Consider the following 18,870-nt stretch of genomic DNA (forward strand, 5'->3'; position numbering starts at 1 on the left):
TTCCCTCTACTTACATAAGCCTTTCCAGGTTTTTCTGAGAGCATCCTGATCATCCTTAAAGCACAATAGTATTTCATTACATCCATACACCACATCTGATCAGCCATGGGGTGAGGGGCATCCCCTTAATTTCCAAATATAAAAAATATAAAAAAGTTGCTATAAATATTTTTTGTACATGTGGGTTCTTTCCCCTTTTTTATCTCTGGGATACAGAGGTAGTAGTATGCTGGATCAAAGGGTATACACAACTATCTGTTCTCAACTATTCTTAAATTGCAACAGTGTTCTTAACTATTGGGCAGTGTGATTCATTAGAAAGAGCCCAAAGCTGAGAATTAGAAATTAGGAAACTCAGCCAGGTGCTTTGCCAGGTGCCAGGGATGTTTGGCTCAAAGTTCACTGCAGATGGCAACTGCAGTCATGAAACTGAAAGACAATTGTTCCTTGGAAGGAAAGCTAAGGCAAATCTGGACAATATACTAAAAAGCAAAACACTTTGCCAACAAAGGTCCATATAATCAAAGCTATCATTTTTCCAGTAGTAACATGCGGCTGTGAGATTTGAACTATAAGGAAAGCTGAGTGTACTACAGAATTAATGTTTTTGAATTGTGGTGCTGGAGAAGACTTTTGAGAGTCCCTTGGACAGCAAGGAGGTCAAATCAGCCAATATTTAAAGAAAATAATTCTATTTACCAGAAGGCCAAATACTGAAGCTGAAGCTTAAATACTTTGGCCACATAATGAGAAGACAGGATTCTTTGGAAAAGACTGATGCTGGGAAAGATTGAAGAAAAAAGGAAAAGGGGAGAGTAAAAGATGAGATGGAGAGATAGTGCCATGGGAACAACGTAAGCTTGGATAGACTTTCAAAGAAAGCAAAGGATTGAAGGGACTGGTATGCTATGGTCCATTGGGTTCACAGAGACATGACTGAATGACTGAACAACCAACAGGAACTACCGGGTATCTTAAGACAAATCACTTAGCCACTTTGAACTTCAGTTTCTTTCTTTATAAAATTGAGGGGTGGGAGTGGGCAATGATTATCTCCAAGGTCCTTTGACTGGTGTGACATTTTATAACTATTCAATTCAATAAATCATAAGAGCCTAAGAAATACAAAGAATAGTTAAGTTTGGGATTTTTCAGTCGTGTCCAATTCTCTGTCACCTCATTTGGAGATTTCTTGGCAAAGATATTGCAGTAGTTTGCCATTTCTTTCTCCAGCTCATTTTACAGATGAGGAAACCGAGTAAGTGCCCGAAACCAGATTTGAATTCAAGAAGATGAGTTTTCCTGACTCCAGGCCCAGCAATATATACTCAGTGACACCTAGCTGCCCCTCACAGAACTGTTCCAGGTACTAAAATGGCATAGTCTCTGCCATCCAGTAGGGCTTGTAGAAAAATAACTGCAATATGTATTGTTATGAAGTTAAATGATTGAATAAAAGCAAAGTATAAGGACAGAATAGAAAAAAAGTGAACATTTCTTTGGGATGTGTAGCAAGAGGGGAAGATCAGGAGAGAAACTAAAGGAGCAGCCAAGTAGTTTAGGAGATGTCTGAGTTCTCTTATTTCTGCTCCTACCTCTGTGTAAATTGGATCAAGTCACTCGCCCTCCCTGAGCCTCAGTTTCCCCATGTATAAAGTGAACACAATTCCTGGTCCCGTATCTCTGTCCTGTTGGGGGAATGAATTAGATGAAGAAGATCCCTTATTCCCCTAATTTGGAACCAAAGTGCAAGTTGAAGGCAGATAGATGGGTGGTGAATAAAAGATACTTCCTTTGTGTCTATAAAAAGGCTATACTCTATAAGGAAAATGGCCAAACTAGGACAGTCCCTGAGGATTACCAGAGATTTCACTGAAAGGAAGAAGTAGAAACCCAGGGCTGTGAATGGCCCAAAACATCTCACTGTCTTCAATGTCATAACAATGACAGCTAAGGCTCTGCTGTTTCGACAGAGCCATACCTAAGCTGTAGATGGTGTGATTACTTTATAGGGCAAGGTAGACGAGAAAAAATGGGCCTAATTTGAGACCTTGGTTGGGGCCCTTGTAAAATTAATACAAAAAAGCAGAATCAAGAAAACAATACATACACAATGACTAGGATACTGTACATTAAAACAGCACAAAAAGACAGCAGAACTCAGATTAATCTTGGTTCCAGAAAGTAAATGGTAAAAGACATCAACTTCTTGTCAGTTAGTAGGGGGTGGTGAACTATGGAAACAGAATGCTGAATATACTGTCGGACAAGATCATTTTGTCAGTCAGTTTTGTTTTGTTTGACTCTTTCTTCGTTATTAGGAAGCGCTCTCCCCAGTGAAATCTATGGCAAAGAGGGTCTGCCAGAGTGGAAGGGGAAGAAGCATTGATCAAATCTTCTTCCATTGTGGAGATAAATTAATCAACAAGTGTTTATTAAGTAATTACTCCGTGCCAGGCACTGTGCCAGGACCATGTACTAAACAATCCCTAATTGCCAAGAACTTACATTCTAGTAATGTATGTATATTTTGCTAAATATAAAGCACTATATAAATGTGAATAATGATCATTATTGCCATAATTATTAATATCACCAGCATTGACCACTCTAAGCAATGCCATCTTTAAGCAGCCCAAAATTAACAAACATTCCTTCAGAGTGGCTTGCCAGGTGTCATTTCCCAGAGCCAACATTCTAACCACTCTAATTCTGCATTTGCTGTGTTGCTGTTCAGACTTTTCAGTCGTATCCGACTCTTTGTGACCCCATTTGGGGTTTTCTTGGAAAAGATATGGGAGTCGTTTGCCATTTCCTTCTCCAGATCATTATACAGATGAGTCTTCTCGTCTCCAGGCCCTCCACTGCACCACCTAGGGACCCAATTATACGTTATGGGTGTATAGTGTTTCTTCCTGTTACTGACACCTGGATCAGGGCTTATATAGATAGCAAGGGCAGCACAAGGGATGTGGTCAGGATAGAATGTCACAGGCCAGGATTCCTGTAGTGTGCATGAGAATTCTGTATGGCTATCAATTAATCAACAAGCATTGATTTAGCACTTACAATGTTTCAGGAGTATCCTAAGTGCTGAGGATAAAATGGATAAAAACAGTCCCGATCTTCAAGGAGATGATATTCTAACGCAGAAGACAACATATTCATGAGTCGGTACATTTGAGAGCACTGCCTTAAGTGGTGTTAATTAAGTGACTCTGGACCAACACAGGATAGCAGATAGAAAATTACCTTGGAGTCAGGCAGACTTGGGTTAAAATCCTGTCTCTGACACATACTTTCAGGCAACTCTAGGAGATTATAAGCAACAGCTGAATAAAGCTGGTCCTTATTGATAGGATTACAGGTTTAGATCCCCCCCCAAATTGTGACAGTGGGTGAAAATTGAAGGCTTAGAGGTGACAGGAATGGAATTCTGTCACACCTACAAGCATATCTATTCTACCTGTAGAATAAATCAAGAAGCAAATCTCATCCAGGGTGTGAATCCTTCTGTGAGCCACGAGCCTTTCTCCTCCACGGATTTGCTCATGTGTTCATGGACCCAGGCACATATGTGTTCCAAGACAATGGACGACCTGAAAGCATTTTCATTGTGTTCATGTAGCCTGGATTATCCCCACATATAGCCCTCCTCCTCATATCACCTGGCCAGACACGGAATCCTTAAACATCAGCCACCGGACTTGATCACAATTACAGGTATGTACCCTTGAATAAAATTGGTCAAGCAGCCAAGTCTCTGGGTTTTTTGAGAATGGATTTACCATATCTCCTTCAAATTGGAAGTATGAGGAACATACTTCCTGAGACAGGTCCAGTGGTTAGGAAGTCTTTTCTTATATTGAACTGAAATCTGTATCTCCAACTTCCCCCTATGGTTCTTAATTCTTACTTCTCTGAGGCCAAAAAAGCACCAAGCATCATCTCTTTCATGGAATAGCCTTACCTTGAAGATCATTGAATTTACACCCCTCATTCTACAGATGAGAAAATTGAGGCTTTGAGGTACTTGGTGGCACAGTGGATATAGTACTGGGCCTAGAGTCAAGAAGACCTAACTTCAAATCTGGACTCAGACATAGCTGTGTGATTCTGGGCAATCATTTAACCACTTTATCCCAGTTTCCTCATCTAGAAAAAGGAAATAATAATAGCACCTATTTCCCAAGGTTATTGTGAGGATCAAATGAGATAATAATTTTAAAGTTTTCACACAGTGCCTGGCACATAGCAAATGCTATATCAATGTTAGATTTTTTTTTTAGAAGAGATCTGCCCAAGACTCCACACAGGTGGTATATGGCAGAGAGGGATTTGAAGACTAACCTTCTCTTTTTCTAACACACAGTACTCCATGTCTTTACACAGGTCATCTCTCTCATCTAGAAAGCACTTGTTCCGTATCCCAAAATCAAAGAATTTCTTTCTTCCTTCAAGATGCAGCTCTGCCTTCTAAATGCAGCCTTTCTTGATTCCCTCTAACTGCTAGTACCCTCCCTTCCTAATTAGTCTATATTCCATTACTTAGTGTTTAATATATGTATATTATGCATACATATATTTGTAATGGCAAAGTAGGATTTTTTGCTGTTTTTCTGGATTGAGTTTTAGCCAGTCAAGCACCATTGATTGAGACTTGCCTTTGATTGAATCAATCAAGAGTCTTTGATTAGAAATAGTACATATAGTGAAGATAGAGTAGAGAGAGAAGCAGAGCTGAAAGAGAAGCAATTGTGAGCAGGCTAGGGGAACTTGCTTGTGGGGAGGCCTAGCAGAAAGTATATGATTTCAGTGCTCTGTCTGTTGGTCTGTGTTAATTTCTCAGACAGAAGCCTTGTCTGTTGATCTGTGTTGATTTCTCAGACAGAAGTCCTGTCTTGATGGTGCTGGTAATGTGTATAAATATTGTTACAGCCCTGTTAAGCTTTGTTTTCCTAGAAACAGAAGCTGCAGGCAGGAGCCCTTGGAGCCTGCTGTCAGGCAGAAGCAGGAAGAATTTGGAGTGGAACAGTCCCTCGTGAGCTGAGACAAGGAGCAAGAGCAGTGTGAACCTGCGTGTGAACCCAAGCAAGAGCTAGGAGTTATCAACCCATGAAGTACTTGTGGCGTTTGGAAGTCAGCCTCAAGTGAAGGTGAGAGAGGACTTTACTTGTACACTGTGTATTGATTAAAGAGATTGTTCTTATAGCAACCTAGGGGTGGATGGTGTGATAAATTCTGCTACCCCTTAAGGATGCATCATACTAGGGAAGAACCTAGCCTGGAACCTCCTGACTTTGGGGATGCAACGATATACGCTATCCACCATATGACATACTTAGTGTTATGAGATACATATATATATATTAAATGATATGTTTTGCTTAACAATGTTGGTATGAATGTTATGCTTTACTTTATTGAACAATGTTTAGTTTATTGCTAAATAAATAGAGAGTTCATTATACTATGAGATTGGACCCTTAAAATTATTCACAGCAGCAGTCCTCAGGTGTGCTGCATGATTGGCTTTACAATATTCTGCATATATTATTCCATATATACTTATACATGTACATCTCTCTTGGCAGAATGAAACAGATTGCTATGAGGTTTTTGCACTTATATTCCCAGTGCCTATCACAGTGCCTGGCACAAAACAGATACTTAATAAATGCTTGTTAATTGATTGATTGTTCATCAAACCCTGACTCTCTTATTCCAAATCCAGCATTCTTTTCCTGTACCACATGGTCCCCCAAATTTTTCTATCCTGATGTTTTAAAAAAATCTGATATCCACCTCAGATTTACATGATTTGATAATTTGATGAGTGTTATATGTGTCCTCATTTAAGTCATTGATAAAATACTAACCATTATACAGCCAATGACAGGTCCCTAGAACACTCTACTAAATCTCTCCAAATTTATATTGACTCATTGATTATAGACTTTTTGATCTTATCTCAAAATCAGTTTAGAATCAAACTAACTATATTGTAAGTTAACTATTAAGTCTCCACACTACCCAGAAGTGTAGTACATATAGGTTCTGAGTTCATTCTCTCAACCCCAATACCATTGGCAGACTGGATCCCTATATAGCTGCTGCTCCAATTCCCTTCAGGGTTCTAGAGGTACCCATGAGGGGCTTTGGGGTTCTTCTAATGTTTTGGGTCTCAAGCCTAATCCAGCATGTTCCTTAATATCAATTTTATCATTTACTTTACCCTCAGTATCAATCAATTATATCAATGAACTTTTCCAGAGCTATGTTTACTGAGAAGATAGAGCAAGAAATAAAGATCTCCAAAATAGGAGCTCATTCTCTTCTACCACTACCTCAGTCTCTGGAGAGAATAGATTCAAACTTAAATGGTTGCTACAAAACATTTCTCCTACCAAGTTCACTCAAGAGTGTGGTATATCCAATGGACAAGTCATTTCCTTGGATACAGTGCATCAGCTGCCAGGTCAACCCATTGCTGAGCTGGATAAAGCAGATTGCCCCTCAGGACTGGCTCCTCACAGGGCTTAGCTGCCAGCATACTCTGCTGTGCCTCTGGTGGCTGGCTCCTCCAACCTTTCAAGCCTCATATGGTCATCATCTCTTTAGATCCATCTCCAACATCCATTCAACTAACATCAGGAAAGAAGAAAAATGATAGAGAAAGAAGGAACCAAGATTCTATGTGTTTTGGGTCACATGATAACCTGAAAACTTGGAGAATTTCTTTCTTTTCATTTAAAAATCACTTGGCCAATCTTTCTATTTCACAAGGATAGCTAGACTGACTGTCATAAGCTTTGCTAAAATTAATAAGTACTATGTCTGTAGCATTCCCCTTATCTATTAGTCTACTTATCTTGTCAGAAAGGAAGTGAAGTGAATCTGACATGACCTGTTCTTGAAGCCCTTCTGGCTTTTGGGGATCATTCCTTCTTTTTCTAGATATTCATTAACTATTTCTTAATTAATATATAGTCTAAAATGTTGTCAGGAATTAAGATTAAGCTCACTGACCTCTAACCTGAAGATTCCATTCTCTTCCCTTTTTAAAGAAACAAAACAAAAATTGCCCTTCCACAATCCAGAAGTACCTCTACCATTTATTTTGATTTTTCAGTACTCTCTGACAGTGACTTGCAAATCAGACCCACCTTTCTTTCAGTGTGTTAGGATATAGTTTGTTGTTGTTATTTGGTTTGGTTTTTTTTTAAGGGGAAAGACTGCGTGGCAAACTGAATTTATTGAATTCACCCATGTGCTATCCTGCCATCTCTTCCATTGTCTTGAACTTCTATTCCTAATCATTTTTAACCTATCTTTCAGTCCATAGATTATGATTCAATAGTTCTCTGGGCATGAATGAACCACAGAGCCAACAGAAAAAGACCAGAAAAGAACCTATGTCTCCAGCTTCTTTTTACTTTCCCTCTCATCCCTGTCAGTCAGTCAACCCTTTCTATAGAGCAAATCCATGTGAAAGAATACTGAACTAGGCCCTGGGTCAAGAAAAAGCAGAATGAGGAGACAAGGATCCATCCTCCTAGCCAGAGAGAGAATAGTACCCTGAAAAAAAAAACAAAAAAAAGAGATCAACTAGAACAAATCAATGTCATTCTGGTATAAGACAAGCACATAAGCAAGTGATCAGAAAGGACAGGATAAATCCAGGAAGGTTCTTCTTTGAAAGCTGGTCTTTAGATAGACTTTAAAGAGGATACTATAGAAAGTACAGAGTACCTCCTAAGGCAGGATAATAGCACATGCAAAAGCAAAAAGGTAGGAACAAGCAATTTCTGGCTGTCTTGATGATATTAAATAGATGAGCTTATAAGACTTGGACTTTCCCCTCCCCCATAAAGGCAAATAAGACAGTTCCTAATCCTTACCAATATACATACAAGTTCTGGGAAAGTCAGCATCAACCTAGAGATGACAGGTCTCCCTAGAATGGAAGCTATCCCTATTAGACCCTGGACTACATCCTGTCTGTACTCTTGAGAACACTGAATAACCTTTCTTTCATTTTTTTCTCTTCCCTTCCTTTGACTTTCTCTTATTTCACAGGTATTGCTGGTGATTGGGTTTGGAATAGCAGTGTTGCTTATCCTGGCATTTGTGCTAAAGCCTTCACTATCTGGGTCTTGCCCCATAAAGCACTGGAAGCCACAATGGAGGAGTCTTGGGGAGTCCCACATCCCTCCCTAGTATGTGCTCATCAGATAGGTGAGCCCTCCCTTCCACCTCTCTGGGGGAAATGAGCTGGGATTACTATGGTGAGGACTGCCCACTATACCCTATAATACCTAAGATGTACTTAATAAATGTTTGCTGTGTTGAATTGAATTATAGTGACCCATCCTTTAGCCCTTGGTTCCTGATATCAAATATGCTTTGTTTATTATACACAGAGATCTAATACTACATAGATGCTATAGGAGATATAAAGATAAGTAAGAATACACCATTAGTAGAAGGGATCATGAAATTAGAGCTGGAAGGTACTCCAGTATTTTCTAATTCTCTTGTATTTTACAGAGGAGTAGACTGAGGCCTAGAGAAATTCAAAGACTTACCCAAAATCACATAGGCAGTAAGTGACATAACTGGGGTTCACACTCAGGTCCTTTGATTCCAAATCCATCATTTTTTCCATGGCACTATACAATGTCTCCTCTCTAGGGGCTCATAGTCTAACAGGGTAGGAAGATCACTTTGGGTAGGACCACATACGTGGATAATTATAGTATAAGACAGAATGCGCTAAGTGCCAAAGACAGGCACAAATAAAACAATAAATAATGGTTCAGAGGAAGTCAAGCTCACATGGGGAGGAGGGTAGAGAGATTAAGGGGGAAATTAGAGAAGGCTTCATGAAAGAACTGGCATTTGTCCAGCATCTTGAAGGTTCTGACCAACAGGAATTGAAGGGGAGGCCATGTAGGTGAAGGATAAGGCTTGAGCAAAGTTACAGAGGCAAAAGTGCAGAATTTGTTCAGGAAATAGTTAATTGGGAGCCTAGAATACACAGGAGTTAAGGCTAGAAAGATAGTCTAGGATCATATTATGAGCTGCTATGTTATTGTTATGTTTGTCCTTCTTTCTTGAAGAGGCCCATGACATCAAGATGATGACATGACTTAGACTTGACTTTGATTTAAGTGAGGGAGGGCTGTGCAAGGTCAGCATCCTCACTTTCTTCTCCTGAGCCACCTGGGTCCAGTGGTCTGATATTCATCAGAACAACTGGAGATGACCCAGGATGGAATGTGAGACCCTGCCTCTTTCAGGCTAAGTCTTATCACATTCTTACTTTGAGTGAGATACACCCATTCAATGAATAGGATTCTTTAAGTAGTTACTCAAGGAATGACCCTTTAATCAAAAAAAAAAAAATCAAACTGAGAGGGGAAGACCCTCAGGGTTCCTGGGTGAAAGAGAAATAATTACTACTTAGTAGAGGCTATGAATAAATTACTATTTAGTAGGAGGCTATGAATAAATGAATGAAGTAAATAAATTTTAAAATTCATTAAAAGTTTAGTCTGTGCCAAGCATTGTGCCAAGCACTAGGGGTACAAAAAGAAAATAGAGATTGTGCTTAATCTCAAAGTGCTTAGGTTCTAATAGGGAAAGATGACATATACAGCAGAGTTCAGCCACAGCCTGGATGAGAGGGTCTGGTGATACTTGAGGTGCATTGGTATGGCAGATGGCAAAGCCCGGTGGTTCTTAGGGATGACTGAGGAGTTCAGGTTTTATTTGGTAGCCACAGAATGGAATTGGGGTGGTTTTTAGACTGTGTCTTTTTCTGGTTTTGTTAGAGCCTTAAATAAGCCCAACATTCTTCATGTGGTCAAGAGCTGGTGACACACAAGAATCTGTGTGTGTTCCCAAATATACAGTCATATCCATTCAGTGCCAAAGGTGTTCCACTGACTTCTAAGACCCCTCTCTCTTTCTTTCTCTGTTCTCTCTCCTATTCTACAATGCTTTCAGCACTTGGGGCTGTGGAAAAGGACCACCTATCAGGAAGAAAGACATTTTCCTAGGATCAGTTACCAAGGTAGGAATGCAGCATAATAGCCTTTTTCTTTAAGCTCTCAACTGTCCCTCACACTCACTCATATCTCCCAAATGAACAGAAACTCAGAGTCAGTCGTTTAGTACCTACCATATGTCAGCACTGGGGATACAAGGAAAGCAAAAGAGACATTTCCTGTTCTCAAGGAGCTTAAACTCTAATGGGGAAGACAACATGAAAAATATATAAATAAAATATATAGAAGAAGAATGAGAAATAATCAACAGAGAGAAGGCACTAGTATTAGAATGAGCCTTGAAGATCATCTAGGTCAAAGATTCTTAGCCTGAAGTCTAGGATTTCATGGAATCTGTTATCTTAGGTGGGAAAAAGTAATTACATCTTTATTTCAGTATAATTGGTTTCCCTTGCAATCCAAAATATGACTCAGAGAAGGGACCCATAAGGGTTCTTCATCAGACTATCCAAAGGGTTCCTGATGCACAAAAAGTTAATCCCCCCCTGCCCTATCCCAGCCCTGACTTGATTAAGACTCCTTTGTACAGCACACCTGACACATGGTTATCCAGCCCCTGAGTAATGACCTCAGTAGAGGAGGAGCTCATTATAGAATAAGTTGCCCATTATACTTTCAGGCAGCAATAGCTCTTAGAAGTTTTTTCTTACCTGGAGCCAAAATTTACCTCCCTGCATCATCCACTCTTTGCTCCTAGTTCAGCCCACCTTGGGCCAGGCAAAACAAGCCCAATTTCTCTTCCCCATGGCAAGATATCCTAGAATTGTAGAGAACACATCTGTCTCCCCTAATACTCCTTCTTTTCAGGTCAAACATTCATACTTCTTTCAGATGATCTCAAGGTCTTCTATGAGTCTTGGTCTCTCATTTTTTGATATGTTCATATCCTTTGACCATTTATCAATTGAAGAATAACTTGTAATCTTATAAATTTGACTCAGTTCTCTATATATTTGAGAAATGTGGCCTTTATCAGGGACATTAGCTATAAAAATTGCTTCCCAGCTTTCTACTTTCCCTCTAATCTTGGTTGCATTAGTTCTGTTTGTGCAAAATCTTTTTAATTTAATACAATCAAAATTATTCATTTTCTATTTTGTAATGCTCTCTGTCTCTTGTTTGGTCATAAATTCTTCCCTTATCCATAGATCTGACAGGTAAACTATTCCTTGCTCTCCTAATTTGCTTATGGTATCACTCTTTATGTCTGTCATGTACTCATTTTGACCTTATCTTGGTAGAAGGTGAAAGATATTGGTGTACACCTAGTTTGTACCATATTATTTTTTAGTTTTCCCAGCAATTTTTGTCAAATATTGAGTTATTATCCCAGAGGTTGCAGTCTTTGGGTTTATCAAACACTAAGTTACTATGGTCATTTACTACTGTGCCTTGTGTACCTAATCTATTCCACTAATCCATCCCTCTATTTCTTAGTTGGTACCAGATAGTTTTGATGATTGCCACTTTACAATACAGTTAAATATGTTACTGCCAAGTCATTTTTAAAATTAATTCTCATGATATTCTTGACCTTTTTTGTCCTTACAGATGAATTTTGTCATTTTTTTCTAGCTCTATAAAATATTTTTGGTCATTTGATTAATAAAGCATTGAATAAATTATTTTAGGTAGAATTGTCATTTTTATTGTTATATTTATATATCATAATTATCTTTATTATATATTATTTATTTATCTTTATTATATTATATTATATCTATTATTATTATTATATTATATAGGCCTACCCATGAGCAATTGATGTTTTTCCAATTGTTTAGAGCTGACTTTATCTGTGTGAAAAGTGTTTTATCATTGTGTTCATATAGTTCTTGGGTTAGTTTTGATGGGTAGACTCCTAAGTATTTTATATTCTCTACATTTATTTTAAATAGAATTTCTAGATGTTGTTTTAAATTAGGCTAGAGAATAGTATGTTTTATTCTTGTTCTTATTTGTTTATGTAAGGAGGTGAAACGTAAAGATCAATTTGAAGGAAAGAGACTTCTTTCTTTCCTCCCTTTTCCTTTCATCTCCTAGGACTCCTGGGTTCCAGATTCTGCATTCTCTGACTAAGGGATCCACCTCCCTGTGGTATTACTCTCTGCATCCCTACCAGAGACCAGATTGGAGCAGCCCTCAGAGGTGAGAATGGGAGGGGCCCAGGAATTGATTTAAAAGGAGGAGTGCATGGGCACATTTCTCTGCAGGGAGCAGCAGTACACTGAATTCATCAGGATGTCTGCAGATTGGCAAACCTACAGCTAAGCACTAGAACCTGGTAACTGCCTTGCCAGAATATGTGAACTCCTGCAACCTGATTATTTTCTTTGACTTGCAGCTCAGTTCCTTGAATTCTCTACTGCTCCCTCAGCCCTGGAACCCACTGCCTCATCCTAGCCTTGGACCCTCGCCATCAACATTCACGGGCAAGTTGTGTGTTGTGCTGCAGCCTACCTCAAACCCCCACTTCACACTCAGACTTGTCAGGGGAGAAAGGGATTGAGCTGATGTGGCAAACTGGTATTCACACAGCTGCCTACACCAATTTAAGGATACTTTGCCTTTACCGGGAAAGAACACACAGGTCCCAGGGGCTGGGAAAGGCAAAGGAAAATGAAGTATGAGGGGATTCCACAAAGTGGAGCAAGGAGTGAGGGATTGAAATGTGTTCATTAGAATCTCTGTGAACTCCAGTTCTATTAGTTTCTTCAGAGGTGAAAAGGAGTATTCTCATGTCAATTTCCCCAATGCAACTGTCTACAAAAAAAATTTCTAAAAAATTCCAGATTCAGTATGACTATCAAAGCCTAGATCTGTTGTGAGAAGGAGAGAAAAAAAGAATAAATATATCTTGGGAAACTTAGTAGTGAGGAAGAGCTGAAGGAGAAGGTGGAATTGTGGTCCTGGGGAGCAGTCTTCTTTTTTAACTTCTCCTGGTAATGTCATTAAGACCTCGGTGCCTTTTCTGCAGAAAAGGGACTTACTCTCAGGTTTCATAGTGAAATCTTAGCTTCTGGACTGGGGTGTTTTGTTGTTTTGTTTTTCTTAAGTCAAAGGAAAGTATCTGATGTAACTGGGGCTCCTTGATCAAATGAGAAAATACTTGTAAAGGACTTTTGCAGAGTGCCTGATACATAGCATTAATAAATGCTTGTTCCCTTCATTGGAAGGTCTGTCCTACAGTTAAGGGACAATGTTCCTTCTGGTCCATCCTATGATTGGATCACTCTGCCTAAATATCTGGGAACCTATCTAATCATCCATTTAAAAGTTTTGCTTAGCCTACCTGTGAGTATGTATATAATTTGGCTTAGTGTTTTGCTTAAGAAGTAGCAAAGAAACCCTAAGGTCTTGCCCTAAGAAGAGGGGAGAAAAAGGAAATGGTACTTGGGGCTAAGGGAGGGAAGATTACTTTTCCATCTATATTCCAGATACTTTCCATTCTCCACTTATCTCTCCCTCTTCTTAAGATTTGTAGATGAGAGGAAGGAGAGGCAGAAGATAGTTTTACAGACCTGTCCTGATACATTACTTCTTTTTCCCACTTCCCCAATTTTGATGACCTTGACTTCAAAGACCCCAGCTCCATAAAAAACCAATTTCCAACTGACACCCAATCTTTACTTCCATTTCAGGAAAAATCAGAAATTTACTCTATTGTGATCAATGAAACAAAGGACAGTGAAAAAACAGATGTTGAACCATCAGACAAGGGTGATAGCAATGGAAAGGGAAAGGCACACTTGAGATGCAGCAAGAAGGACCTTCAGAAAGAACTCAAGAAAGACCTTGACCTGGTCAGTTATCCTAAGTTAAGCCAGAGCACTTTGGCTAAGTTCCTCCTATTTATTTTTTCATGCCACTTTTGCTCTACCAAGGGAGCAGATGGCTTAGAGCTGAAATTGACCCTAACAATCACCTCCTAGAGTTTTGCATCCATAAGGCTAAGAATATCCAAGCATTCTTTAACAACTACTTTTCCTGGATTTGTCTTTGCAGGGTCCCATTAGCACAAGAGCTTCAGAGATCTTGGTTCAGGATGGCCCCAATATACTTATTCCACCCAAAGAAACTCCAGAAATCATCAAATTCCTCAAACAAATGGTGGGTGGGTTCTCCAGCCTTTTGTGGGTAGGAGCTGTCCTGTGTTTCATTGCATATCTGATTGAGTTTTCAAAGGACAAGTCTGCTTCCATGGACAATGGAAGGCTTAAATGGAAGGCTTACCTAAAAGGCTTCCTGCCATGGTTTTTAATCATTGACTTCTCTGTCATAGAAGGGATACCAGAAGCTAATGCTTCTCCTAGTCAGTCCTGGGCTGACAGTCAGGGAAACAGGGAATGCAATCCTGATTCTGCCATGGAATCACTCTTGAGTGGGGTCATGTTGCTAGACTTCTGCAGGCTGCAGTTGCTATATCTGTAAGATAAGAGTAAGGGTAGAGATGTACTGAGGGCTGCTGTTTCTATGTCACAGAGTTGAAAGAGGAAAGGATCATGGGTTCCTAATGAATAAAGGTCCTGTATCAATATGCTTGGGCTCTAACCTCATCCTCTCAAGGCCTACTTCCTCATTTCTTAATTTAAGAAATGAAGCATTCAGGCAAGCCTTTAAGAGATTCATAGGGCATGGCAACCAAAAGTGCTGGCAACCACTGACTTATATAACAAATACTTGGGCATCTAACCTGCTTGCAAGTTGAGATTCTCACTCTCTGAGGCACCTGGTTCATTCTGAGCATCTGCTTCTCTGACTTAGGTCTCTTCTCTTTCATGCAGGTCTTTTTAGGTGTTGTGCTCGCCTTGGTGGTCATCCTCACTGGGATGTTTGCTTATTACCAAGAGGCAAAAAGCACCAACATCATCACCAGCTTCACTAAGATGATTCCTCAGGTAAGCAGCTCAAAACTCCCTTAGCCTGTGTCCTGGCAAACACCACTTATTTATACTGCTAAATCTTAATATAGTTCTGCCTGGTTTGTTCTTCATTCACTGGTGAAGTGCCTCCTGAGAAGTTCAAACAGTAACTTTTAATGAGTTTTACTAGGACAATGAGTGACCACCTGGGAGGATGAATGAGTCTGTACTCATTCTGCCCCCTTTTCTCCCCAATTCATTGCCTGCCTGCTTTGATGTTGCCACCAGAAGGCTGGCAGAATGGATTAATCTAATGCCCCTCCCCTTGCACTTAGCTTTATCTTAAATCTATTCCTTTCCCATTCCTTCCACCTACTAGCTCTTACTGTAACCTGGCTTTCCCATGATGACACAGACTACCTGGCCACCCTTTGCAGTATTGACTGCACTTTCACTCATTCTCTTTGGCTCTCTGGTTAAGGTCAGAGAGCTGAAATATTGCTTGGAACATTGCCACTTCCAGATTCTCTCCCTTCTTCTCTCACTCAGTAACCTCTTTTCCTTTGAGGTTCATGCTATTCATATCTACTACCCAATCAAAATCCTGGTAGCCATTGTCTATAGACCCTCAGGTCACTCCCCTTAATTTCTTAAGAAATTTGATACTTGGATTACAATTTCTCTTTCTTCCCCAACCTTTATCCTAATACTAGGGGACTTCAACAAATGTATTAATCCTCCCTCAAATACCCTAACTACTCTGGTCTTCAACTTACTCTCCTCCCATGAGCTACTCTTCTACCATAACTCATCCCAAATAAAGAGAGTCATCCCCTAGATCTTGCCTTTATCCACAAAGGTGCCATCTCCATCCATGTTCAAGATTTCTGAATTTCCCTTGTCCCACCATAATCTGTTGACTTTTCACCTTTGCTCTGCCTTCCCTCACATAACCTACTCTCCATCCTCACTGTGACCACCAATTTCTTGACCCCTCAATTCTTTACCTGGTCATCTCCCCTGAACTAACCAGCCTCTTTCCCTTATCTTGACTCCTTGATGAACAAATGTAATTCTATGCTGTCCTCTTCTCATGAAGACATACCACCTATTATGCCTAACCAAATCTCGACCTTGGATCACTCACCATCTGTCACCTTAGTGCCTACACACATACTGTTGTATGTGACAAGTGCTGCTAAATGAAATTGAAGAAAATTCCATCATATTTTCTCTTTCCAAGAAATTGACCCCTCCATTGTCCCTAACATTTTACTTATTTTCAGTCTCCCTCTCCCTACTGGTTCCCTTCATATTGCCTACAAACATACCCATGATTCTGCCATCCTTAAAAAACCCTCACTTAATTCTTCTACCTCTGTTAACTATTATCTGATTTCTTTTCTACCCTTTGCAGATAAACTCATTGAAAAGGAGGTCTACAGTTGGTGGCTATGTGTTCTCTCTCTCTCTCTCTCTCCCCCGCCCCCCCCTTCTCTCTCCTTAACCTCTTACAATCGAGACACCAATCTTATCATTCTACCAAAATTGCTCTCTCCAATATTATTACTGATCTCTTTGCCAAATCAAATGGCCATTTCTCAGTCACCATTCTCTTTGACCACTTTGTAGCCTTTGCCACTGTTGATCACTCTCTCCTACTTGATACTCTCTTCTCTCTGTCAGGACCTCTCCTGATTTTCCTTCCATCTATCTGATCACTCCTTCACTGTGTCCTTTGGATCCTCCTCCAGATCATGCCCTCTAACTGTAGGTGTCCCTTAGGGTTCTATATTGGGTCCTTTTCTCCCACTACACTACTTCACTCCTCAGCTCCCATGAATTCACTTACCATCTTTATGCTAATGATTCTCAGTTCTACCTTTCCTGCCCTAATCTGCTGATTTCCAGTCTCCCATATCCAACTTCCTTTCAGAAATCTTAAACTAGATGTCCAGGAAACATCTTAAACTCAGTATGTGCAAAATAGAACTCATTATCTTTCCCCTTACACCCTTCCTACCACCTACCTTCTCTATTACTATAAAGGGCAATACCATCCTCCTAGTCCCTCAGGCTCTCAACCCAGGGGTCATCCTGGATTCTTCACTGTCTCTCACTCACCATATCTAACTTGTTGCCAAAGTCTGTCAATTTCACTTTTGCAACATCTCTCCAATATACCCCTTTCTCTTCTAATACTGCAATCACTATAGTGCAGACCCCCATCACTCCATGACCTTTCTCCTGGATTACTGCAATAACCTCTTGGTGGGTCTGCTTGCCTCAAGTAGCTCTCCACTCCAGGCCATCCTCCATTCAGTCACTAAAATGATTTCCCTAAAACATAGATCTGATCCTGTTATACTCCTATTCAATAAACCCCAGTGGCTCCCTATTTCCTCAAGGAGCCAATATAAAATGCTCTGTTTGTCATTCAAGGTCAGTCATAAGCTAGCCCCTCCTACTTTTCCAGTCATTTTACACCTTACTCCCTCACAGTCAGACACACTTTACCCCAGGGTAGTGATGTCACTTTGGTTCCCCTTGAACATAAAGGACAACAGCAACACCTTACTCCCCACCATATACTCTTTGATCCAATGACATTAGCATTATGGATATTTCATTTAAAAGACAGTCCATTTCTCATCTCTGGGTATTTTCTCTGGCTCTCCTCTATGCTTGGAACCCTTTCCTCCTGTACTCCAACCACTAACCTCCCTGGCTTCCTTTAAATCTCAACTAAAATTCTATCTTCTACAGGAAACCTTCTATACCCCTCTTAATTCCACTTTTTTTTTCCTTTTTAAATTATTTCCTATTTATCCTGTACATAGCAGATTTTGTTTTCAGGTTGTTTCCTCTATTAGATCATAAGCTCCTTGAGGGCAAGGGCTGTCTTTTGCCTGTTTTTGTATCCCTAGCACTTAGCTCAACACCTGGCACATAGTATACACTTATAAATGTTTATTGAATTGAATTTGCTGAATTGAGTCTTAAACAGCTATAATAAAGAAAATATTTCTTTGTTACATTATTCAGAAATATCTGAGACATTTAATTCAATGGAATGTTCAGGTAACTCTAAGGCTGTCAGCTGGAAAGCAGGTGCTAATCTGCATTAGTTTATGGAATTGCCTTCACCAACATATTCCACAGGTCAAGATACAAAATAAAGATGTCAGCTTATCAAATCAACTGTAATTCTCATCCAAAATAGAGTTATTGGAGATGAGAACACTTACACGCTTCAGTGTATTTCATTCTCTCTTTGCTTCTTGCCACATTGAAGCTGCCCTGGTTTCTCCTCTTCCTGTCCCACTCTGTTCTGTTTTCTTCTGTCGTACATCCCTTTTCTGCCCCTGTTTTACCAAAGCTTATTTATTGGGCCTCTGTGCCTCTTTCTCCATCACTGATTTCATTCATTGCTTTAGCTACAACTTTCAACTTTATGCTAGTACCATCCAAATCCCGATATCCCATCTTATCTGACCCAAGCTCTAGTCCTATCTCTATCATCCAAAAAAATGGTGACCAGACATTGCCACCTGGCTACTCACTGACACCTACTCTGAAAACAACATGTCTAAAATCAAACTCAATTTCTTCATTTTCTCAGAGTTTTAAGAAACATAGGGATCGCTTAGTTCAATCTACTCATGTAATGAAAGTGAAAATTGAGCTCAGAAAGGTTAAAACTTGCCCAGAGATACAGAACTAGTCACTAGCAGGAGGCAAGAAAAACCTCAGGTTTGTTGATGCCTTGTTTAGTGCTCTTTCTGTATTTGTAAAACACTTGGCAAACCTTAAAGCTCTATATAAATTCTCGTTATTGTTAGTATTGCTATGACATCTTGCTCTCCCCAAACTTCCCAAGTTAGTGTCCTCTCCCTATCAATGCCACATTCTACCAGTTGTTCAAGGCTAAAGTT

At 39.8% G+C, this 18,870-nt stretch overlaps 1 protein-coding gene across 1 annotated transcript in view; it reads left to right on the plus strand.

Annotated features, from left to right (window-relative positions):
- The window catches only part of LOC140507773 (potassium-transporting ATPase alpha chain 2-like), a 69,952-nt gene that overhangs the window by 35,330 nt on the left and 15,752 nt on the right, over positions 1-18,870 (plus strand). Inside the window, 4 exon segments of the mRNA XM_072615699.1 lie at positions 12,451-12,505; positions 13,715-13,876; positions 14,079-14,183; positions 14,858-14,971. Of these exon segments, the coding sequence (XP_072471800.1) occupies positions 12,451-12,505; positions 13,715-13,876; positions 14,079-14,183; positions 14,858-14,971 (436 nt within the window).

The sequence above is a fragment of the Notamacropus eugenii genome, chromosome 5, assembly GCF_028372415.1.
Source record: "Notamacropus eugenii isolate mMacEug1 chromosome 5, mMacEug1.pri_v2, whole genome shotgun sequence".
Taxonomy (NCBI): Eukaryota; Metazoa; Chordata; class Mammalia; order Diprotodontia; family Macropodidae; genus Notamacropus; species Notamacropus eugenii.